At 37.6% G+C, this 26,074-nt stretch overlaps 1 protein-coding gene across 1 annotated transcript in view; it reads right to left on the bottom strand.

Annotated features, from left to right (window-relative positions):
- sez6b (seizure related 6 homolog b) overlaps positions 1 to 23,950 on the bottom strand; it is a 228,114-nt gene extending 204,164 nt beyond the window's left edge. The window contains exon 1 of the mRNA XM_067364937.1: positions 23,571 to 23,950. Coding sequence (XP_067221038.1) covers positions 23,571 to 23,655 — 85 coding nt within the window. The 5' untranslated portion in view covers positions 23,656 to 23,950. The remainder of the gene's footprint in view (positions 1 to 23,570) is intronic.
- Positions 23,951 to 26,074: the final 2,124 nt, after the last annotated feature.

The raw sequence follows: 26,074 nt of genomic DNA, 5'->3' as shown, positions 1-26,074 counted from the left end.
ATAGATAGATAGATAGATGATTAAACAGGAGGATTCTCTGAAGGTTTTATACTAAAGAGTACACAAAGCTTAGATAAGACAATATGCTGGGTTTGAACATATCTTTTTTATTTACTCAGACTGTCAACACTACAGGATTAAGCCAAGCTGAGAAGATTTGTACTCACCCTGTCTGAGAGGAGCTCATGGAGGGCAGGGGAAAAAGATACAAAGAGACAGAGAGCACGCGAGCAACAGAGTTCAGGAGCCCAACACACAGCTGTCTCTTCTGCCTTCACCTAAAGCTCCCTGCAGAAAAACAAGAGGCTGCTGGTCCAGGGCCAAGAGCAGCTCAGCAGGTAGCGTACACTTCATCAAGCTCACTTATCTCTCATGAGCACACCCATTCGCCTCAGCTCTGACAAAGAACCCAGCTACAGATTTTAATGAATTTTGGATAATGTTTTGCTATGTGTTGGATGGCGACTTGACAATGCGGCTCTAATACATACGTCCCAACAGCATACGGTACCTCTATAAATAAAGAGACACATACGCTGCATGAGGTGAGATGGCAACAGAAAGTGACAGTATGCAAGAGAAAGGGAGCGTTAAAAGAACAAGTGTCAGTCTTCTTGTAATGAGTTTTGTAAAAATGGCAGTTATGTGAAACGTACGAGGTTGTTAATTAAATGTGAATGGCTGACGTCCATCCAGGCTGCTCTGCAGCCCAAGCCATTCACCAACAAATCCCTCCAGCGAGTAAAACACCGGAGTATTTCAAAATGAAGCGTACAGTAAATCAAAACAAGTCTGTGAAGGCTGAGGGCGAGCACAGCGGCATAGTGGGTCAGTTTCTGGGTCGTCTCACGCTCAATGACTGTCTCTTTAATCTGCCCCACAAACAATAGAGCGAGGGCGATTTTATGGAAGCAATTGCTGAGATGAGCTGCAGAAAAGTTGCCTGAGAAATACATTCAGCTCTTCCTTTTTTTCTTTTCTGCTGACCTTCTATGTAGGAGGCACTGCCTCATTCTCCTCAGTAAGATTGCTTTTGGCCTTTCACAAATTGATTAAAACCTGCCCACTCAAGAAGGGCAGCCTGGCAGTTTTCCCCTGCTTTACAATACAGAACAGTGTGATGGGAAAAATTCTATCATTTAATTAGAGTTCGGCATTGTTTTAGTTTTATAATAGCCTGGGTGCCAGCCCGAACCCCGCCCACAACATTTTTTGGACGGGAACTTCGGTCTGGACTCGATCCATTGTGGAGTAATTATTCTCGGCTCCCAGAAGGCCGAGCCAATCAAATTGCCAGGGCGGGCTTTAATCGATGATGGACAGGCTATATGCGGTTACGTAACCACCCACGTCATCAAAGAGCGCTTGGGTTGAATTGGTTTTCACCAACGATGACTGCAGCTGGAGAAGTAAGATGTTTAGATTCCGCTATCATGTCTGTAATAAAAGAAATCGACAGCGCATTCATTTTAAAAGACGAACAAAGAACCGCAATCCAGGCATTTGTCGATGGGAAAGATGTGTTTGCCGTCCTTCCAACGGGATTCGGCAAAAGTTTAAGTACAAGTTCAACATACGTCACTTACAGCGTTGCTCTGATTGGTTGTAGGTCTATCCAATTGAGTGCAGAGTTTTTTTTTTTACTGGTTCGGTTAAGACACGCCCCATAATTCAAGTGCAATGGAGCAGTATCAGACTCACATTCTGCCTAGAATATGAGTATGACGAAGTCAGGCTAGTTTTATAAGCTGTTAAACTATTTTAAAAATCATATTTTTAAACATGCAAGACATTCAACAACTACTCAAACATATATTTAAAAGTAGTTTCAGTAGAATATAATGTTGATATACCAAAGACCTAAAACTTGATGTATATATAACCCTTATTTACTAAACTGATAAAAAAAACTAAAAATAAAATGATTCTTTAGATAAAAAAATATCAAAGGTAAAGTGTCACACAGGGAATTCAATTTACAATTTTCGCTGTAAATTCTAAAATGATTTGCTCTTTTTACTTTCAAAAACTATACATTTAACTGTATTTTACTGTAAAATTACATAAAATGTCCCATTATAGATCCATTATATCATATATAGTAACCATATAGGTTACCAAAACTAGGTTTTTACTGTAGCATTTTATAGTCTTTTACAATCATTTTAAGTGTACACTGAAAAAAAAACCCATAATGCATGTAATCGTTTAATAATTTCCAAACCAATAAAAGTGTCCTAACCAGATTTTGTTGATTTGTTTTTTTCATTTGATTTGTTACAGTGTGTAGCCCCGCCCTCCCTGGAATCTGATTGTTCCGAAATTCTTCTCCACATAATTGTACATTAAACATTAAATATCTTCTGATTGGCTGTGATTATGTTTAGGAATGCACTGATATTTAAAATCTGATTGATGCGATAAGCTAATAATCATTTTAATGTAATGGCCAATAACAATTGAATGGCTTTTATTAAAATACTATTTAGTTAAGTTAAAAAAATAAAGCACTAAAAACTAAAATCAATTGTTTTAAAACAACTGCTACAATTGCTACATGTGAATTTCAGCATCACAACATTATAATGTACAGTATGAAAAATTGTTCATTTTGAGATTTCCTAAAGATTAGTGTTATTAAATTAAATTACGTTTAAATGTTAGATAACAGTAATGTTAATCGAAATGATAATAGTCTGATAACCGATATGAAACATATGTGCATCCCTGATTGTCACATCATGCAGCATTTTTATATTGTGTGGACGGACAAATTTCTCATTGCTGTATAATGTCTAGTTGCAAAACACAAAAAGCTGTAAAACTCCAGGCAAAACAAGACGGTCAGTGGAGAGACTTTATATATTAGTCACGATTCAGGAGTTTTGGGCCAGTGAACAAACTCTTAAGAGCAACAGGGTCACCTCATTTCCTCTCTCTCATTCTAGCCCATTCAAAGCCATATGCTCCAGATTCTCTGAGCTTCATTCTGCATCACTCTATGTGAAAGACAAGCTTTGTTTCATCCTCTCACAGGTACAAGGACGGAGCACACCGGGGGGACGCTATACACACAAGCAAATATGTGCAAGTACAAAGACAAAACACTTAGTGACAGATTCTGAGTGCTTTTAAACACAGCCTGGCCCACTCAGCCTCGCAAATGCTGAGCGGCAGGTAAGCAGGCAGAGACGGTGTGCCTGTGAGGACAGTGCAGAAAGCAAAAGATATGAAATATTTAGAGAAAAGCAGTATTTTTCATTTGCTTTCTCTGAGTCATTCCTTTGAGTGCAGGCAGAAGGGTTGTGAACCTACAGTGTGCTGTTATACTGAAGGTCTAAGTCTGTTATGGGGGTGTTGTGTTAGATTTTCACCTCAGGTAAACAGCATATTATATTTTTACACTATTACAATGCAGTATATTATCAGTTAACCAACACCAAATCTAATAGAAACATTGCAGTGTTGTATAAGCACACTAGTAATCAAGTCTGCAAATACTGGCAATGCCACAACATTCTTTAAATGGGAGTGACAATAACACTGTAGTATGTAGAGTATAGGACTGCAACAACCAATCGATAAAATTGATCATGAAAATCATCGACAACGAATGCCATTATCGATTATTCGCGTCTTCCCACCATGCACGGAAAACTTCCGCCAGTCGCGTCATATTATGTCACAGAATAACAGAATATCTAATAAATATTTTATGGTTATATCCTTATCTGTAAGTGAGTAGTTTTAATTCACGTGAGTATTTCCGTTTTGCATGAAGGCTTGATCTGACAGTATGCTTTAAACATTGTAATCCTAACTATACTAGTTTCTTTATATATTAGCACCAGTTTAGAGACCCAATGTTTCATGTGAACTGTTGAAATAAATGACATTTCTCTCACAGGCCTGTCTCATGCATGTGGTACAGCTTTATTCCAGGTCTCCCTGATCTCAGCTCTGGTCTAATCTCAAATTAATCCTCAGATCCAGCCATACTGTCATCATACAGTACTAGCCTGTTCTCCTGAGCCTCAGAGCTTTACAGACCCTCTGCACATTCAGAAGTGCACCATTCTCTCTTCTCATTACAGCAGCTGAGAAACAGAGAGAGGAGGAGTGACCAGAAGAGACAGCAAAAACTGTCATGGCTAAGCCCACACAGAATCTGTAAATTTTTTCCCTGATATTTTCTAAGAGAAAATCAACAAAAACTAAATGATACATTCTTATTTTAGCGTATAAGTATTGTCAAATACGCCAAAATATTTCATAAATGAAAAAACACAAAGGGTGGAAGATATGCAGGAGTCCGTGATGGATGGCCAGTCAATTTCAGTGGAAATCTTCGGAGCTTTTCGTGGAATTCTGTGGGCACAAACTGTGCAATGGCCTGTTGTAATGGCCAATTTAATACTTTGCAAGCAGTCTAGACATCAATTTAGACAGTCCAGATCGGTCAGCATGACATTTAGCGAACCACATCTGCCAGAACAAACCCTCCAGAAACCAATAAAGCTAACTGTGACAATAATCTCAAACACAAAACTGACAAGACTTAAAAAATCATCCAGTGTACTGAACACCAGAGAGAACGACAACCCTACAGCGTCAGCCGCCCCCTTCTGTCCTCAATGGTTAAGCCAATACGATTGGGTTTAGCGGGGGTCGCGGCGGAGATGGCTGAGGGTTGACAACGGACACATTGTTTAATGGAGGTTCTACTGGGGCAAGCCTGGGGGGTCTGCAGCAAGCCGGCCAATTTCCCTGTGAGCTGAACTGTTCAGCCTCTGCATTTCCAAAGGCTGCCCGGGGTCAGCTCCAAGCCTCCTTTACTCCGAGCGTACAACAGTGTTACAAGACCAGTGCAACATATCTACAAACTCAAATCACACATGCATTATACCCCCCTCCGATCTGAGGGTATTCATCAACCGCTTTGTGCTGTAATGATTTCTCCGTTTTCGCTACGGCACGCTGTCAAAGTGAGTCATATTTAAGCTGACGTATGGAAAAGCCATACCCGACAGTAATAGGATTTTAAAAAAAACACACAACACAGCAGTGAGGCGCTCCAGACATGAACCATACTTGTTCATGCATTGAATATCTCGGGCATCTCGTTAATGTTAATATGAAAACATCCCCATCTGATGCAGCGTCATGATCTGGAAGAAAGGAAGCAGAGGGTGGCAGTGGGGGGCGGCACATAACACACAGTCGATCTACATACTGCTATCATAGCCTGAAAGTCTTCCTTTTTTACTCATGAGTGATGGCATGTCAGTCAAAATGCATGCAAAGACTTCTTGAATATGGCTGATTTATTCAGACACAGGGAGTTGTCAATCAGCAATGAAACTTGTCAGACATCTTCCTTCAAAAAAATATGAGGTAACCAGGAAAATAAGCAAAGGAATGCTGGAGAATTGCACACAATATCCAGCATAATGGCAATTAGCCACAGCAGTGTAAGTAGATACAGTGTGTAGAGATATATGGGTGAATCTCACAAAACAGCTCACAAATAAAATAAGATTTCACGACAATTAATAACATCCACCCCACATTCTAATTACTTTTAATGGCGAAGGATGTTTTACTTTTAAGAGATTTTTAAGTGTTTTTTTTTATTGTTTTTTTATTTTATTTATTTATTAAAGGGTTAGTTCACCCCAAAATGAAAATTCTGTCATTTATTACTCACCCTCGTGTCATTCCAAACCTGTGAGACCTTCGTTCATCTTCAGAACACAAGTTAAGATCTTTTTGATGAAGTCTGAGAGGTTTCTGTTCACAACGCACATGCGCGAGTGTTCACGAGAGCATCATGACGCATGCATTTTATGTTCACGCGAGAGCTGACATTGTTGCGTGAACACGCTTTGGATAATATTATTTTGTAAATAAAGTGGTACTTTTTTTTTGCACAAACAAAGCACTCATGTCACTTCATAAAATTGAGTTTAAGCCACTGAAGTCACATGGAGTACTTTCTAGACCTTGCCGACTTCATCAAAAAGATCTTAATTTATGTTCTGAAGATGAACGGAGGTCTTATGGATGTGGAACGACACAAGGGTAAGTAACAAATAAGAGAATTTTCATTTCTGGGTGAAGTAACCCTTTAATTATTAACTATTCTCTATAATTATAACACTATATAACACTATAACTATAATTAAACACTTTTCTCAATTTGGATTCTCAAAAAACAGTACTATGGTACTATTAATAATTTGAGAATATATAATTGTTTGCATCTTTTACACATTTTACAGTAAAGAGAAGAAAGAAAAAATTCAATTTGTATAAAATCTCAATGGTCCTAAAATTTTGTCTTGAGTAAAATATAATTTCTTTCATTCTTTTGATTTTTTTTAGGTTAAATATAACCTGCACATGTTCTTGACATTTTTTATGATAGCTGCCCATCTATACTATATGTATGTCTGTGAAAACAAAACATACTCAATACAACACATAAGGGAAACGAGAGAGTGAGGTTGAAACAAACAGAATGAATACTTTAATCAGATCGATATTTCACCGGTTACATTTCCATTTCAAAGATGTCTGGGTCTGAAGACATTTTTTCACAACAGAGACTTAATTATAAAAATCTCCGAAGCTGAGACAAAAAAAAAAAATCCCCAAAGCACAAGGGCTCAAGGACATTTCAAAAACAAAATAAAAACAATTTCTCCCTCTCTCCTGGTGGTTCAGCCGTTATTTCTTTATTTTTTAATAGTATTATTTTTAATAGTGTCTCTCTCTGCATTTGTTTGTGCCAGTGTGGCATATTATGTGAAAAGATGCATCACCCTCATAGATTTTATTAAGTACAGTGTCACCAGAACTAAGCGGTACAGTCTGATTGCTGTCATCCTGATACATTGCACACTGTTCAATATTATTGCATCAGCAAACACAAAACAAAGTGCAACTGGGTGCTAACCCTTCTATTCAACTTTTTTTGCTCCCTTAATTCATCAAGGCCTTGCTTATTTAGAAACCAAACCAATGATACTATGTTTACTGAATTATCTGTACTCTACTATTGATTTTTTGAAAAACTTCTTGATACAGTACAATCTGATCAGCAACTACAGCCGCACAACCTAGAGCCATTGTCAGGTTCATCAATATGCAGCATCTATAGGGTTGCATCTAGACTGAACTTCCCAAAGGCTAAACAGCTGAGATTTCTGTGGAACATGACTGGCTCCCACAGAAGGGCAACTACACCCACAGGAAATACCAACTACAGCCTGCTGTTCCTCAGCGAGTCATTAATTACACTTTCGGCAAGCCAAAAATGACAAATAAATGGCAAACACCAGGATTAATATTAATGTAGTCATTACTGTCAATATCAGTTCATCATGCCGATGTACCAGCTGGCATTTTACAGTTTCCGAACAACAAAAATGTCTTCATAATGCTGGGTTTGGAACAGCGGAGTGAAAAAAAATTGATTGGAGCACCTCACTGCTCATGAATAGAGGCTGGCAAACCTTCAAACTGTAAGTCATTACATGCAAGATCAAAACCCAGAGCTGCTGGCCACTAACACATTAAGAAATGAACAGCATGGGACGACAATGGTAATCAATGTGACCATCACTGGTATCCCTCGATTCATTAAAAGTCTATAGGAGCTGTGATGTGTTCTCTGCCCTCCAAATCTGTCAGCACAGAACAAATGGTCGGCCATTTTGTTTTTTTCTCCCCAAGCTGACGGTTGTCTTGCCTTTCCTGGATAAAAAAAAAAAGTTAGTTTTAAATTTGAATTTAGGCATCACAGCATTATAATGTAAAGTATGAAAAAATATATATTTTGAGATTTGCCACCAAACATGCTAAAATACTGCTTTCAAACAACAGATAGTCCTGCCCCAAACTCGCATCAAACTCCTTTTACTAAACAGGAGCAAATTAGTGTGAGAGAGCAATTCGACAAATGGGACGTGGCAAGTTTTTTTTCACGTGATCATTTTTTCCGCTCAAATTAAAGATCACACACGCAGTCAAATCATTTACAAAATGTCCAAGCAAAGCACAGGCGCAACTTGTTACATGAAATCTGACAAACACGTACACGTATATATATATATATATATATATATATAGGCCACATGGCTTGTCAAATGAAATGTTCGGATAACGTCTTACTTTGGCATTGCAAAGAAATTAATATGAGTGGAAAATATTTTCTCCCTTCTACCACTCGCTCTCTGTTCTCTGCGATGTCTCCAACAAAAATGCTTTTTTTGGCCGTGAAATAATGGTGCAAATACCAGTAAATTGACTAGCGCAAACATTAGTAAATCGTGATGTAATCCCACCAAAAATATATAATCCTACCCTTTATCTCCATACTGAAATTCCAGATGGCCAGACAGTGATTAATCTTTTGTAAATTATTACAATATCCGTGTCTGAGACGCCGTAGACATGGAAACTGTGGTGTACACCATACGTTTTTAAATGCTTAGCTTAAATGTGTAATATGACAGTCCTCATAAACGGCTGTTGATATAGTATTCTCAAGTTAAACGAGAAGTTTGGACCTGGAAACGATATTCCTTAAGTCAAGACTGACAAGCGGATTGGTTGAACCAATTTTATGCTTAAATAAAGCATAGATTTCATAATGCTTTTAGGGAGAAACAACCTATAAAAGGCTTACTTGCAGTTCAATATTAAGATGCCATTGGGATAAGCATTCAAATTCAAATAAAATGAATAAAAAATGCCCAGTTAAAACATCACTATTAAATATGCATAGACATTGTCTATTTGAGAAGATATTCATTATCTGTATAGATCAGGGAGAAAATGGATACATCAAAATCACTGATAAGCTAATTAATAAACATTTAATTGCCAAATGATTTCCCACACTAACTGTGTCCGAGACCTGTCCCCTTCTTACTGCCAGAAATTTCAACGATCGATTCAGGAACCGCACATCCCTCTTGAATATCAGTCACAGGGGAAGCAGAAAAAGTGGCCATAATGAACGGCTGGGTTTGAATGCATCAATCAATCAATGAATAAGTGCTCTAAAGCAGAAAAGACTCCAATCAGGGCTCACCATGCTGCAGCTGGTTGTACAGTGCAGAGCATTTGCTCTATTCCAGTCTCGCATCTGCTCCTTCACAGACTGCACTGCCTGCCGAGTTAATATGGCCTCAGTAAGGGGCAAATAACGCCATTCACCCACTTCCTGTTTTCTCCTACATGACATAAAACCCTTGCAATTCCTAGTATGCTCAATACTGTATTACCTCCAAAAAACTTCTGTCACTTGCAAACAAAGACGTGTTCAGCTGTAATCATTAGTACCATAAATGGCAGCCAGAATGCTGCAACCAAGCCATGTTTCCATGCCACAGTTTTTCCTGTTAACGGTAACACAGTGGGAGAAAAATCACTGAAGAACTGTCAGATTAAAGCCATTTGAAGCCTCGGCCCACTATATCCGTCAACATTTTGCTTTTTGGTTCTCTTGAACACCTTTAAACACCTTATGTGTGTTTATGTGCAAAAAAGAATATTAAAACAGTATGTCAGAACATTTGTCTTACTTTAGTATCTCCGTCCCCTCGAAATCCATCTATTTAGCTTTCGGTGCAACGCGGCATCTTTCCTGACAACATAGTAAAGGTAAATAATGAGCGAAGTGATTCACAGCGACGGGGTCCTGTGCAAACACCCTAGATTTGCATGATTCATCTTTATTATGGAAATGTCTAAGACTCTTAAGGACCTGACACTGACTCGGCACATACACTAAGTTCATTAGCTAGAGCTCTGCAGGACGAGCTCGGTCTACATTCTACGGCAAGATGTTCATTACGTTAGTCGAAAGAAACGGACTATATAGAGGAGTGAAAATAGACCTTGCAATGTATTATTTTAAAGAGTTTAGAGGGATGAATCATCTCTGCATTGTGCTAGCACACAATATGTTTTCTATCTTCTAAGTAAATACACATTAATGCAGAGAAAAGTAGTGCATTTGAGGATTTGCTTCATCTGCGTGATAGATTTGGGAGCAGAGGGCAGGATTTATATGCAAGAGAAGAATGGTTTTGCTTGTGATCTAATAACTTGTTTTAACTGACAGGCATTTTGTTCAGTCGCTGCATCGTTGATGGTGTTCAATATTTTGCGCCCTGGAGCACATCTTGTTACCACCTTTAAATCATCCTGCTAGTGCGAGGCCTGTGAGAGCAAGGGCACAAAGCGATTTGAATATCCTTAAGCACTGGGGGTGCACGCTAGGCACAATCCCTGGCAAGCCATCAATCAGTCCTTTATGGGGAATGAGGGACTTTATGGTAAATGCTAAATGTGATGGGAGGGAAATTACTTTGAGGTCTGCCGTCACCCATGCTAGCTTAGATCAAATCCCTCCCTTTCCCTCTTCCTCTCCACAGAAAGACACCACTAATGACATATCATTTGTGCCGCACAGATGATCCAACATTTTGAAGTCCCAGTGAGTAGCAACTTATGTATTTATAGATAATTTGGGGTCAGTTTACTAAACAGTTTATGTAAAATATTTCAGCACAGAAACCTGGGTCTTTTTTACCAACCATCTGCATTCCAGCCTAACCAGACAAAAAGCACTGAAATTTTGCATTTAAATCATTTTTTTGTTATTCTTTTCAGAGCTAACACACCTCCTTTCTATGCATGTTTGGCTGATTATAAATGATTTTTACAAAAATGATTTTTAGAGACTAAATTTATCATGTTCATTTAGAGCAGAAAAATCTGTCATTTACTCACCCTTTTTTAAAGAAGAAATTCTTATATTTATTAAGGCTGTGTTAAATCCATTAAAAGTGACAGTAAAGACATTTTTAATATTGCAAAAGATTTCTATTTCCAATAAATATCACAGTTTCAGAGAAAATTATTAAAGCAGCACAAATGTTTTAACATTTGTTTTAACATTAAAATTAAAAGAAATGTTTCTTGAGCACCAAATCAGAATGATTAGAATGATTTCTGAAGGATCATGTGATACTGAAGACTGTAATGATGCTAAAAATTCAGCTTTACCATCACAAGTTTTTACTGTATTTTTTATCCAATAAATGCAGCCTTAGTGAGCCTACTTTCAAAAACATAAAAAATTTAACAACCCCAAATTTACACGACTATACCTTAGCAATATACATTAGCTGCATATATATTTTAGGAAGGAGATTGTGACACGCAGGGCAGGGCAAAAGCAGCGATAACGGTGTTAGCCCGGTGGTGCGAGGGATAATGAGCCTCAGCTGCGTGCTGCACCGGTCTCGTATCTCACAGAGGAGCTTCGGAAGCATAAAAGGGGAGCGATGACAGTGAAGGACAAGAGAGGACCAGCCTTGAATTTTATGTTATGTTTTATTATGTTTGTGTGGCCGGCAGTCGGCCGAGAGAGACTGCCGGCATTTTAATTTCATTTTGTTGTTTGTTTATTTTATATATTAAAAGTGTTTAAACGTTCGCCGGTTCCTGCCTCCTTCTTCCCGTTTATACGAACTGCGATACAGAGATCCTTGACATTAAAGGTGCCCTAGAATTAAAAATTGAATTTACCTTGGCATAGTTAAATAACAAGAGTTTAGTAAATGAAATGACATACAGTGAGTCTCAAACTCCATTGTTTCCTCCTTCTTATATAAATCTCATTTGTTTAAAAGACCTCAGAAGAACAGGCGAATCTCAACATAACACCAATTGTTACATAACAGTCGGGATCATTAATATGTACGTCCCCAATATTTGCATATGCCAGCTCATGTTCAAGGCATTAGACAAGGGCAGTCAGTATTAACGTCTGGATCTGTGCACAGCTGAATCATCAGACTAGGTAAGCAAGCGAGAACAATAGCGAAAAATGGCAGATGGAGTGATAATAACTGACATGACCCATGATATTTTTAGTGATATTTGTAAATTGTCTTTCTAAATGTTTTGTTAGCATGTTGCTAATGTACTTTTAAATGTGGTTAAAGTTACCATTGTTTCTTACTGTATTCACGGAGACAAGACTGTCATTATTTTCCTTTTTAAACACTTGCAGTCTGTATAATTCATAAACACAACTTCATTCTTTATAAATCTCTCCAACAGTGTGTAATGTTAGCTTTAGCCATGGAGCACAGCCTCAAACTCATTCAGAATCAAATGTAAACATCTAAATAAATACCATACTTACGTGATTAGACATGCTGCATGACGAACACTTTGTAAAGATCCATTTTTAGGGTTATAGCTGTGTGAACTTTGTTTATGCTGTTTAAGTCAAGCGCAAGCTCGGGGGCGGGGAGCACAAGAATTTAAAGGGGCTGCGTGCTGAATTGGCGCGTATTTAATGATGCCCCAAAATAGGCAGTTAAAAAATCTATGGGGTATTTTAAGCTGAAACTTCACAGACACATTCAAAAGACACCTTAGACTTATATTACATCTTTTAAAAAGACGTTTTACGGCACCTTTAAAAAGTTTGAAAATCCCTGTTTTAAGTTATAATTTGTTTTAGCAAATCTGCACATAAATCACTGCTCCTATCATGATCAGTTACCTACAACAGTGTCCACATAAATATGCTGTATGCTAAGACACGTTCTGTTCAACGCTTTGATGCGGAGAAACCAAGGATGCACTCCTGCTCCGCTCCAAATGTTCCTCCGGTGATTACCTGCCGTCTCCCTAACTGCTGCACCCTGCTGAGGAACGCTCTAGATGAAGTAGCTCCTAGATAGGAGTTGGCACTTCAAACAGAAGGAAGGGACGGGAAGGTTGTCGGAGACTTAATTGTGGCGGAGAGCCTGTGGTTCTGCATGCGCCACGGACGCCAGGCCCAATTAACCAGGCGTATACAGTCTGCCAATCCATGAGGGACAAGAAGAGGCTGATCTGCCGTTTGCTCTCCTCTGACTAATGGATCGATACGGAGAGAGGGCCTGGGAGACATATGTGCGGTGGAGAGGCGCACCACCTGATGCCATCCACATGCATGTTACACCTTTTTTCTGCTTTATTTTTTCCCACCTCTCACTCCGGCCGGATGGATGGCCTCATTCTGAAATAATTGCAGTGTTGACCCTTGTGAAAAAGAAGTGTGCTTAGTTGTACTAGAAGCGTACTTTAAATCCTAAGTATATTTTTTAATATAAAAAAGATAATATAATACTAATGGAATAAAAAACACTTATGTGTAAATAAAAAGTACATTTTAATGACCGTTTCTTAACACATTTAAGTACACTATTAAAAAGTGCACTTTATAATGATGAATTAAAGTTAAAAGTTGTAGATAATATAATGTTAATGAAATAAAAGACCACCTAAGTGCACTTAAGAGTCAAGATGACAAATTAACACTTTTACTTTAAAGTACATTTTAAAGTATTATGTTTTAATCTATTTTCATGCTTAAAAGTACACTTATTTTGATGTGCGGGCTAATATACTAAAGCACATGTAAAGTACTTAAAGTAAAGTAGATTATAATTTTTACTGTAGTATGTTATTAAACATATTAAATGTACTAAATTGCAACTTCATCATTACAATTAAATGTGTATTTAAATACATGGCATAAATGTTTTCATATAAATTACATTAAAGTATATTTTAGTTTACCGTGAATGCTTGTCACTACATTCGGCAGTACACTTGTTACTGAAATTACATAAAAAGACGTACTTAAGTCCTACTTAAGTGGATCAAAAAGCACTCTTAAGTTTAAATAGTTGTAATATAAATTTAAACTATAATATAAACCATTTTCATGTAATTGTAAATAGCATGAAATTAAGTGTCCAAAAACATTACATTCAGTTTGCACATTAAGTATATTCTTTCAAAGTATATTTTTCCATAATAAGTACTTTTTAAAAAGAATGCTAAAATGTACTTCTGGTAACACTTTATTTTAGGGTTCAATTCTCACTTTTAACTAGTTGCCTATTAGCGTGCATATTACTAGGATATTGGCTGTTTATTAGTACGAATAAAGCACATATAGCGAATTCTGATAAATTCTATTTAAAGTGGATCGGGCCGAGCATCAAAACACACTAGTAGCCAATCAGCAGTAAGGGGCGTATACACTCATTAGGGAGAGGGTGCCTGTGTTGCATAGCATTTTCATTAATTTGGGGGCGGAGCTATCAAGATAGGGGTGTGATCCTTTTGGGTTGGGGCATGTTTGTTTTGGTGATTTCAAATATCAACAGTGTTTCTCAGAAATCTGCACCTTTTATGCCTTATTCTGCATGACCATATTCTACATCCCTTAATCCTACCCAATACCTAAATTTAAATGCTACAAAAACTACCTTACTAACTATTAATAAGCAATAAATTAGGAATTTATTGAGGCAAAAGTTGTAGTTAATAGTGAATATGTGTTCCCTATACTGAAGTGTTACCATGCTTCTTTTGCACAATTGGGGGGGGGGAAGGAGAGAGGTGAAACAAAGGTCTGGATCAATCTCACAGATAGTGAAGAGATCAGCGAACTCTCCGCCAGTCCATCAATACTGCTAACATAAAACCTAGAAGCAAAGAACCACAAAATTTATAAGCGCAATTCATCACCAGCGTAAGCCAAACGGAGATGGGCTGAAAAACAAAGTGGTGGACACCAGCCGATGGCGTGGGAGATTGGCTCATTGATTTGTAATGAATATCCACCAGCTTTCCTTCCTCCCCTCAAGAGGGCTGAAAGCCTTTATTGTGGAGTTACACATTAATAGCATCCCACTAATGTCCCACAGCCCACTTACAGGCGTCACCGGCGGCTTTGGTGGAACCCCAGCTGTGTGTCTTGGTGGACAGGGGAAAAAATCTAAATGAAAGCACAGCAGCGGCTCTGAAAAGTGGTATTGACACAGAGATGGCGTTTTGCCTGCTATCAAGACTGCCGCAGATGGGGAGGTGGCCATTCATAACCTGCCCTACTGGAGAAGCGTAATCATTTGACGACGTGAGCTGCTAGTTCAATAATATACAGTTCGGGCTTGAACAAAAAAACAGTGGAAGTAGAGTTTAAATGAAGTGGAAGCTTGTCAGAATACAGAGGCTGAGCGGGCATGCAGGTGCTTTTGAGCGCCGCAGATGTTTAGCGCATCAGACAAGCTCTTGAGTGAGATGAGGAGCAGGAGCGAAAGGGGAAAAGGCATATATACACACATGGCAAAACGCAAAAGGGCTTCTGAAGCGAACAAACACAACCCGAGAGAAGCGGCGCTGGGGAAAAAAGCAATTGGGATACACACTTCACAAGGCTGTGGAACCGTCAGCCATGCCTCAGAGACTGTTATGGCAGAGAGAAAGAAAGAGAGAGAGAGTGCGTTTTAAAGCATTACCATCGCCTCGGCACCTGGAAACTGTCAAAGCCTGATTCACAACTTCTGTCCTAAAGGAGGGGCAGACGCACAGGCACAATAACACTCATTTTCATGCGAGCGCTGTGAAAAGGAGGGTTTAAGGAGGGTCTTCATGTGCTGAATGGCTCTTGATGAGAGTCTGAGGCACACTGCATAGGTTAATCACTGGTAATCAAAAAACAGGTGTTGAATATTTGCAGTTCCTGCACATGATCATCAGAACTTGGGAGCGTGCGGTTTAATTAATAATGATGTCCCTCTCTCTCTCTCTCTCTCTCTCTCTCTCTCTCTCTCTCTCGCAAGTTTTTTTTCCTCCCTTCTGTTTATTTTTGCTTTTTTTCAGACTTTTTTTGAAAGCCATGAAGCACAACTGATTGCATCGGATCACCAAGAGCAAATTGCTTTTCCTCGGCAGAAGAGACAGGCGGAGGTGGGGGTGATGGGGGGATAGAGGGAGTTTGTCGTTTATCAGCGGCTCAAAACATTTGGGGGCCCTTCAGCTAGGTTTTGGAACAGCAGTAAAGACATATTTTACGTCTAAAGCCCAAACACATTCAAAGGTCACTTTTCAAACAGAGAGGAAATACTGGAGTCAAACTGAAGTCTCTGAACGTGTTTGCAATATATATTTTATACGGCTCTACTAAAAACAAAATGACTATGGAGTCAATGGCTTCTAAAAATTAAACATTTAGGAGTCAAATTACAGATTCACTCAATAAAGAAGGTTATTCATTCTGTCTGTTAGAGATTTTTTTTTATTTTTTTTTATTAAAATTATGACTCCAACATGTCTCCCTTACAGTTGATTCAACCTTACAATTGGACCTTATGTACTAACAATAACCAATAATTTTGAATTTTGAATTTTGAATCAGACATAACCAACAAATGATTCGTAGTTTAGAGAAAGAGTCAGTTGTGAATACCTTTTAATGATTCACAAAAGAAGTCTGATTCAAACTGCAAACTAAAAGCTGTTTAATGTAAAATATTTTGACTTACTCATTGGTTTGTAAGAGTCATTTTTTCAAGAATCAAACATAATATAAAAATGACTCAGTGAAATAGTCAGTTGTGAACATAATAATTCACCAACGAGTCCAAATCGCTACTTAAAGGCTGTTTTGTGAAACTTTTGACTGACTCGAGTAAAAGAACTGCAGTCCCACTTTACATTACGTGGCCTTAACTACTATGTACTTACATAAAAAATAAGTACAATGTCCTTTTTGTGTTCTTATCCTATTGCAAAACACTTTTGCTGCTATTGAGGTGAGATATGGGTAAGGTTAGGGACAGGTTTGTTGGTATGGGTAGGTTTATGGGTGGGTAAAGTATAAACGGGATGGGTCAACAGTGTAATTATAAAATATAATTACAGAAATTAATTACAAATGTAATTACATGCAGATATTGTTAAAATATAAATACTATATAAAAAACATATATGTACACAATAATTGAATTGTATCAAATGATTAATTGAAATGTAGTTAATGCCACCTAACATAAAGTGGGACCAAAACATAAATACAAATGGCACAGTATTTGATACCTAACATGATATCTAATATAACACTGCAAAATCTATGTATCTGATTATTTCAGTTTAAATCTGTCCTCATCTGTCTCATAATACATCTGCCATCAGCGGTTAATATATACAAACATAATCTCGCCATCATTGACATATAAGCGTGTGTGAATAATAAAAGCTGGGGGAGGGGGTCCGTAAATTCAATCAGCTACGAATAAGACTCTGGATTTATTTAATAAGAGGTTTAATCTATAAAACATGCTCTCGTCGGTAATTTGCACCCATTCATTTTCTGAAGAAGGACAAGATTGAATTAAATTATAAACCATAATGTGCTTCCTAGAATATCGTAGAACGTGATGTAAAGAAGCGGGGCGGGCTGAGTTATGGAAGGGGCAGGACAAGCACATAAAGCACCATTACACCTCACGCTCCTGCCTTGGCCAGAGATTAAAACAGGCCGTAAAGACAAACACACATACAGCGTGGGTTAAAGGACGAGAGCGCCACAGCAAGGTCTTCCATTTTTATCAGGGCTATTGGAAATAACAGCAAAAAGGGGCAACAACATTTTCAATCCTTTTTGAGTCAAGCAAGCACGATGTGCATGCGGGCACAATGTTGCACTGCAAAACAGCACGGGAATCATTAGGAAAGGATACAGACTATGGCATATTCAGGTCAAGAGCAAACATAAAGACTAGACTGCAAAAATATGAGTTTTATAATTAGACTCAAGCCTGTCAAGACTCTTGGGCTACATTATGCCTTTTTCTCATCTGTATATAGCCCAGATCTATTATAGTACGATGAGTTCAGTAAGGCAATCACGTTATTTCAATTCCATCTCTACATCTGAACTCCCTACTTTTCCATCTTTACCATCTGGCCTCTGGAAGCCTGACAAAATCATTGATCATCTCAGATGACAAGATGTTCAGATGTAGCCACTACAAAAGTACTTCAAATGCTCTTTAAGTGGGTTAGTTACTGACTGTATGATGGTAAGAGCAGGTCATGTAGCACAGTAAGTATTGTGTGTGCATGTAAGTGGCATGCAGTGGTGTGGAGGAGGCAAAGTCCTCACTGTTTTTTTTTTTTTTACATGTGATATTTTACTGTAAATTAATGTTCCAGTTACATTTAATGTTGACACATTTTCCAGGTTAAATAACTTTACTTGCACTTTCAAAAAAAAAAAAAATGCATTTTTACATTTTCAAAGTAATGAATGTTTTCTATGCATTTTTACTTTACTTTTAAGCTTTTTTACATTTATTCCAAAATAATAATTATAAAACACGGTAACAAATTTCACATACATTTTATATGTGAACTGATGTTCATTTTAATATTCAACTTATTTTTGGATCATCAGTCATCAAATCTCAGGCATTGCTTCCTCTCATGTGACTTTTCCTCATTCATTCTCCACCAAACCCAAAGCTCATACACTGGACAGTAACATTTGCTTATAAACTTTATGGTCACACTTTAGTTTTGGCTCCAATTCTCACTATTAACTAACTATAAAATACAACATTTGCCTTGATAAACTCCTAATTATTAATAGTTAGTAAGGTAGTTGTTAAGTTTAGGTATTGGCTAGGATTAAGGGACGTAGAATATGGTCATGCAGACAAAGGCATTAAAGGGTTAGTTTACCCAAAAATGATATTTCACATGACGTTCCACACACGTAAGACCTTTGTTCAACACAAATTAAGATATTGTTGATGAAATCCTCTCGGTATCTGAACCACACATTGGCAGCAACGTCATTGCTCCTTTCAAGGCCCAGAAAGGCAGTAAAGACATCATTAAAATAGTCCACGTGACTACAGTTCAACTTTAATGTTATGAAGGCGTGAGAACTTTTTGTGCACAAAAACAAAACAAAAATGATGACTTTAAGCAGCAATTTCTTCTCTTCCCCGCCAGTCTCCTACGCTGTTCATGTTGTAAAGAGGTTCTACTGTACGTCAGAACACCGGTTCAAATTTTAAAGAAGGCACTGTCTCTCGTACCTCCTCAGTGGAAATGGCCATGGTGCGTATGTGCCACTTGTGCTGACAGCAGGAGGCTGGGCACCCTGGCAGAGTCCAGATTTCTCCCAGCAGTACTGTCTGCTGAGTGCTGTCCCAACTGAACATTCATCAGCATTACAGGAGTGACAGGTCTGCCAGTGTGGCCGTAGGAGGCCATCCAGCCGGGCGGCTGACTCATTTATCAGGATTGTAATAAAGACTAGGAGAGCAGACGCTCAACCTTATAGCTCCTGCTGAACCGAGTGTGTGTGGGGGTCATGGGGTCAAGCTGACAATCACTCCATCCTCCATCCTTCTTCTCCAGCACTGCCTGGGCCGACACAGGGCACTGATAAATTGCTGATTGAGTGATATTGCTTGATCCTAAAAGACAGGGTACGAACCTAATGGCTTCTTGGAGCACGATGAGCTGCGTTGGGAGGAAGTGTGGCCGAACCCTCCCCCTGGTGCTTCAGGTAATAGAGTCAGGCTGTGGAACTCACCCACCTCGAGGGCTGATCTCGGCTGGGTTGACTAGCACAGTGTTCAAGTCGACCCATCACTGACACTCTTATTCTCTCGGTGGAGGCCTGATCTTACACACTGCCAGAGCACCGAAAGCAGCTCAGACTACAAAGATATGTTACTTGGGCTGCTCTGAGACCATTCGGCACTACAGCCATTCCTCAAATGATTTTAATGCTGCTGTGTTTGCTAACAAGTGGCTAAATATTGACTACAGCTACCACAAGGATGTGAGTTTACATGCTTGATGAATGAGACAACCATTGTAGGACTTAAAAATGTTTTTTAAAAAGTTGTAAATAAAATTTATTGGAGTATGTTTTACAAGAAAAGTATTTCGATGGTCCATTTTAGACATTCTACTAACTATAAGTAACTATGCAACTAGATTCAACTTATTCTATTTACCTAAACCCTAACACCTAACAGTCTACTAATACTCTAATGAGAATTAGTTGAAATTTAGTTACAAAGTTTCTTATAATTAGTAGAATGTCTAATCGAAATAAAGTGTACACCAAGAGAATACTATTTCAGTCGTTAACACTTTATTTTATGGTCTTTTAGTTGCTTATTAGCTTGCATATTACTTGAATATTGGCTGTTTTTTAGTACTTATAAAGCACATATTAATGCCTTATTCTGCATGATCTACATTCTTAATCCTACCCAATACCTAAACTTAACAACTACCTTACTAACTATTAAATAAGCAGTCAATTAGGAGTTTATTGAGGGAAAAGTCTTAGTTAATAGTGAATATGTGTTCCCCATACTAAAGTGTTACCTAATAATTTTATTAGAAATGCACAAATTTGCAGATACAAATACTGGCTGATACCAATATGCCAATAATTGCTTTTATGTTATGTCCAATAACCAAAAATAATATTACAATTCTACAGTATTTTGTATAATAAAATTAAATAAATAAAACAAAAATTATAATCAATCATTTTAAATGCTGAAAGTGAATTTAGGCATCACAACATTATGAAAAACAGATATTCATTATGTAAGTTTGAGATTTGCTAAAGATTACAGTTAACATTGTTATTAAATTCTTAGTGCAAGATTATAGTAAAGGTAGTCTACATTTAAAAATAAGGGAAATGAGCATGCACAAATGAATATACAATACTGACCGATAACAACTTACTTTGAGGAAAAAAATAATAATAAACCGATCAATAACCAATATAGACAACAGCATGTAAGTGTATGTTTGATGAATGAAAAAAACGTTGTAGTCCTTATATAGCAACTTGTTAACAACTTCAAAATTCATGTTGGAGGTGCAGTATAAATTTATTTTGTAGAACAAAAAATAAAAGTCCCCTAAAGTAATGTTACACAGAGCATATTTTAATAAAAATAAAGGTGCAGATACATTGTGCATCCTTCATTTTTATCTTCATTGCGTCTTTTCTTTGCTCTGTTCCAATATTATGATTAAGAGATTTCTGTAAAAGTGTAAATTTGCTGAAAATAAGAAAAGCCACTCTGCTGCAAAGATTCTAGAATGGAGAATCTTAACACTGCATTACAGTGAAGCAGCTGGTAAAGCTGGTAAAGGTTCCCACACCATTTTTACACCAGCATATCTGTCATAATAATCACACACTAGCTTTCTGTCCATTGTGCATGCAAATCAATGCTATATTAAAAAGTCTTTGTAAATGCACCATATGCTTAGATGAGCTACTACTGTATGCAGTGTAGAAACTAGATTACAAATTGCTATATCATTTGCTATATCATTTGCTCACAATGCCACGAGGGAGCCGTGAGGGTGTTATACACCAGTGAATCTCGTTTAAAAACATTTGTACTTGCTAATGCACCTTTTCTTTGTTCAAAACATCTGTAACATGAGTCACATATTTTATACACATTGACATTAGTCTTTTCCTGTGTGCGTTTCCTGGTGCAAAGGCACTAAATATGTATTTACATCTGCGTCTATCACAGCAGGACAGCGCAGACCCGAGCAAATTGAACCATTGACCTTCCTGCGTTTCTTGTATAGCCCATCATCCATTTGTGAGTGGTGGGCCCAGCTTTTAGCCTGCTGTCTGTGCTCAATGTGGAATGATGGAGCTGTGCATTAGTCAGAGTGCTTTTCAAGGTAAGAGCCATTCAACGCACAGCCCTGAAGCCTCATCACACCCGTCCTGAAGGTGACTGATCGGAAAACACTGACTCATACACTCATGGCAAAAAGGTCAGTGATCCAATCACCAATATATAATTAATACAGCACGAGACGTAATTAGTCAAGACAGACAAGATGAGTCTGAGACAAGAGACAGGATGAAAAAGCTCATCAGTCTCAACTACAAAGAGCAATTTATATGCTGCCATCTAAAACTATGAAACATATCACATTTGCAAATGAAAGATTCTTCCCGAATGATGAGGAGCTTGTGAGATGATTGCATTGCGAGTGTCTCTGTAGCAGCAACTAACAGGTGAGTACAAGTGTAAAGGTACTCTCGAATCGGAAGAACTTCAAGATGGAAATTATGTATACAATTAAAAACATAATTTGGTTGACATGCAATCAAATTCCTGTTGTTTCTTACATTTTTAAAAGAAAATGGCACCAGAAGGAATATTTACACAGAACATAGAGTGCTGCGTATCCCTCAAAAGTATACTGCATGGAGCTTCTCTTGACAAATAATACAGGATTATCCCTTGTATTGCTCGCCAAGCTTTTACAGTAAGACAAAAAGAGTGAGGGGAATTGTCAGACAAAAGCTAAAAACAACACAGAGCTCGGAGGTAGCGCTGTACATCAGCTCTGAGTGAAAATGAAGTGCAACATGGACTACACTGTGCGTGAAAAATAAATGTAGCAGGTTTCAGTGAGCTAGCAAACTGCAGAGCTACAAGGTTTAGTATTATATGTATTGTGTGAATTTAAATCAATGTTTTAAAGATGAACATGCACTAGGTAGGACTCTACAGATACAACCTTCAAAATCAATGCAAGCCATGAGATACTAATGTCAAATGGCAAAGTGTGTGTTAGTCCCAACATTTAAGTGACAAATACTAGAAATGAAACTTGTAAACTGTACAGAAGATGTCACTCACTTATTCTATCAATGGTGTGGTGTAAAGAGACTATCAGAAACATGCAGGCTTATACTAGAACTACATTATACTTCCGTTTCAAACATTTGTGCTTTTGTTTAACATATTTCTCTCTCTCTCTCTCTCTCTCTCTCTCTCTATATATATATATATATATATAAAAAATAAAATGTTAGTCTCAGAGATTTAAATAAGATTACTTTACTATGTGTGGATTGTTTCCTTTATGTAAAATGCAATTTGCAGTGACAGTTACAGTGAAAAATGAAGGTGCAGATCCAATCTTTATTATCTCCGAAAGGATATTTCACTTCTAAATCAGTGTAGATAAATAATGTTCCTTAGTCTCACCACACTGCGATCCCCAAATTAAAAACCTGTTGAACCTCAAAGTTTTCACCTTGTCATACATAATCACATTTAATAATATACTGACCAACCAAAGCCCTGGGATGTGTACTAACTTTACGTCATATAAAACTGAATGAGAACAAACAGCTATTACACATGAAAAATGGAAAATGAAAACGAGAGACTGAAACCTAATAAGCTCTGACTCGTATAAAAATAATTCAATGCGTTAAATAAATATGAAATCAGAGCGTATAGCAAATAAAAATACACTGTCACGCGCTGTGCTGTCCAGATACGTGCTTTACGCGGATGACTTTGTGACTTACGAGTACATCTGTTGTGCAATGTGTGATGAGAGAACACATTTCTGCTCGCGTGCTACCAAAGTACTAGTGAAACGTCTAAAATAGCCTCCTCAACACAAAGATGTTTTCTCAAACCGGAGTTTTTTTTTTCTCCGCCAACAAATGTACAATACAGTGAGGAATGGGTCTCGCGCTCACATCATCTACCCGTCGGGGTCTGTGGAGCTGCGCGTATCCCGATCCGCTAATCGCGTGGACAGCAGAACAAGTATTTCTAATGTTTAGAATTTTAAATGTAAATTCTTACCTTGCCCTCGTGCCATCCCCATGCCAGCGAATACAGCCAGAATCAGAATTACCATGTTTGGTTTGTAATTTCTTGTCGAGTTCATGCTCGCGGCAGTGGGTTCCTATCACAGAATATGTCCTTGTATTAAAACACTTTCCGAATAATTAAAGGGGAGCAGGACAGAAACGTTCCGCGAGACCTCCGCCGCACGCGCCGTGAGGAACGAGGTCGCTGCGCGAGACGGGAGCTCTGATCAGATTTATAATTGTGAACGGAGGAGAGCGAGAGAATGTTCAATTTCTGTCAGCACCTCTCAGACTGAGTCGAGCCGTTTCAGTACCGCGGACAGCTCCTAGCGTCAGCAACTGGAACAACTTCAGGCTTCGCGCAAAGTTTGTACCGTACATAATCTAATAGTGCCCTCGATTAAATGGCTCGAGTATTACAATTTGTGTTTCATTTCAACTGCTAACCGAGGCGAAAGGAGGAAGTGGTCGACTGTGCTCTACAAGATCAAAGTGCTCGGTATAAACAGGTTACTCCTTTCTAAATTGTGTGCACATTTTTTTGCTCTATTGAGTTAGTCAAATATATATTTAATAAATGCATGTTTTATACAGACATGTTTTTGTTTTTGTTCTGTGGGGCTTAGCGTAAAAAAGTATGTGTATAACTGTAGAGATTGAAACAGGAAAAGCGTCATTAAGAGGCTGAAGTATGTTTTTTTTTAATTTCATAAAAACAAAAATCTTTCATAAATGAAAAAATAATATATAGGCCTAATGCTTACAAACTTTTGACTGCCTAATCAAAGTCATAGCCAACATGAAAGTCATTTTGTTTTCATGGGACAAGAAAATCATACAAAAGAAAGGACCTCTGTGTCAGTATCACTATGTTTATATATATATATATATATATATATATATATATATATATATATATATATATATATATATATATATATATACATACATACGTACATACATACATACTACTATCATTCAAAAAGTTTGGGGTCAGTAAAAAAAATCTAATCAAATCAAAGAATCCTGAAAAAATGTATCACAACTGTTTTCAACAGTGAAAATAAGAAATGGTTCTTGAGCACCAAATCAGCAAATTAGAAAGATTTCTAATTTTTGAAGGATCACGTGGCACTGAACACTGGAGTAACGATGCTGAAAATTCAGCTTTACCATCACAGGAATAAAAGGGATCATGACATGAGAAACCTTGATTTGCCTTGATCTTTTGACATATATGTTTTTTGTACCATTAAAACATCCTGCAGTTTCATAGGTTAAAAAGTCCTCATTATAAACAAAGCATTTATTTAATCAAGCTCCAAAAATGGCTGGTTTAGGTACTGTGGGATTTATGATGATGCATTTGCCTGCCTCCAGAGCATAGACAAATAGTTTTACATCATCACTATATGCTCCGCCCACTTGCATTTAGTCTGGTAACAGCGAGCGTCGCCTTAAAAGCAAATAGAACACATTATAATCAAGCCCTCAAGCACCCAAGGAAAAACACAATATATTTTCCATTCATTTTATCCAATCAAAAAAAATCTACTGAGATTCTGGAACCTCCTGGATCTCACAACGGGTCCAGGCAGGTCGTAATACACACAACTCTAACGTTATATTTAGCATTACAACATAACAACCTGACAAAAAAGCTTGTGTTTTCTATTTTTTGCACAATAATAAATTGCATTTTATTTAATTAACTTCTAAAGAAGATTAAAAAAATCTTCTGGTATGGTCAAAAAGTGTAATTCTACAAAAAAAAAGAAAAAGAAAAAAAAGTTTATGTTATTTTCAAGACTCAAAAATCCAGATATTTTGACCTTTCTTTGAAAAGCCATTTTGTTCGTCAAATGGAGTAATTCCAAGAAAGCATCTTGGATGTACATGACTCAGAAAGTAGTAATATTGTTTAAAAATAACAATTACTCAAAGTGTAAGAAAAGTATTTTAGTACCTTTTGGTTACATGGTTACACAACTTGTTCTACCTGTCTCTAAATAATAACTTTCCAATTACAGCAATATCACAGATATTTGCAACAGAGCCACAGTTAAGACTTTTGTTGTTTTGCTGCATTCTTTCCCTCTAAAATGGGTCATTCTGGTGAATAAAAACATCTAATTATAAGCAAACTGCCTCCATTTATAGGGATAATTTAAAGGAATCTAGAGTGGAAAGGGGATAAATGAGAATCTGAAAACATGCCTCTCCTAAAAATTACCCATACAATGACCTGCTCATCAGTTCCCAGTATTTGCACTCCACAAAGAACTAAATGGTAAGGAAAAGAGCAACACTCATGAAATATACATGAGGTGAGACAGAGGACTTTGTGGCAATAATATAGAAATGTTAAGTGATGCCGCAGAGCGTTATGAACGTTAACCACCAAATGTTAATGCAGTCCTCATCTGCTGGCCATTATTGGAATTATAGGAAGCCATCATCACCTTTTTATTTCACCATATTTCCCTCTAAGCCCGC

Source organism: Chanodichthys erythropterus, chromosome 17 (assembly GCF_024489055.1).
Source record: "Chanodichthys erythropterus isolate Z2021 chromosome 17, ASM2448905v1, whole genome shotgun sequence".
NCBI classification, from domain to species: Eukaryota; Metazoa; Chordata; class Actinopteri; order Cypriniformes; family Xenocyprididae; genus Chanodichthys; species Chanodichthys erythropterus.
This window is presented reverse-complemented; position numbering and strand designations above follow the sequence as displayed.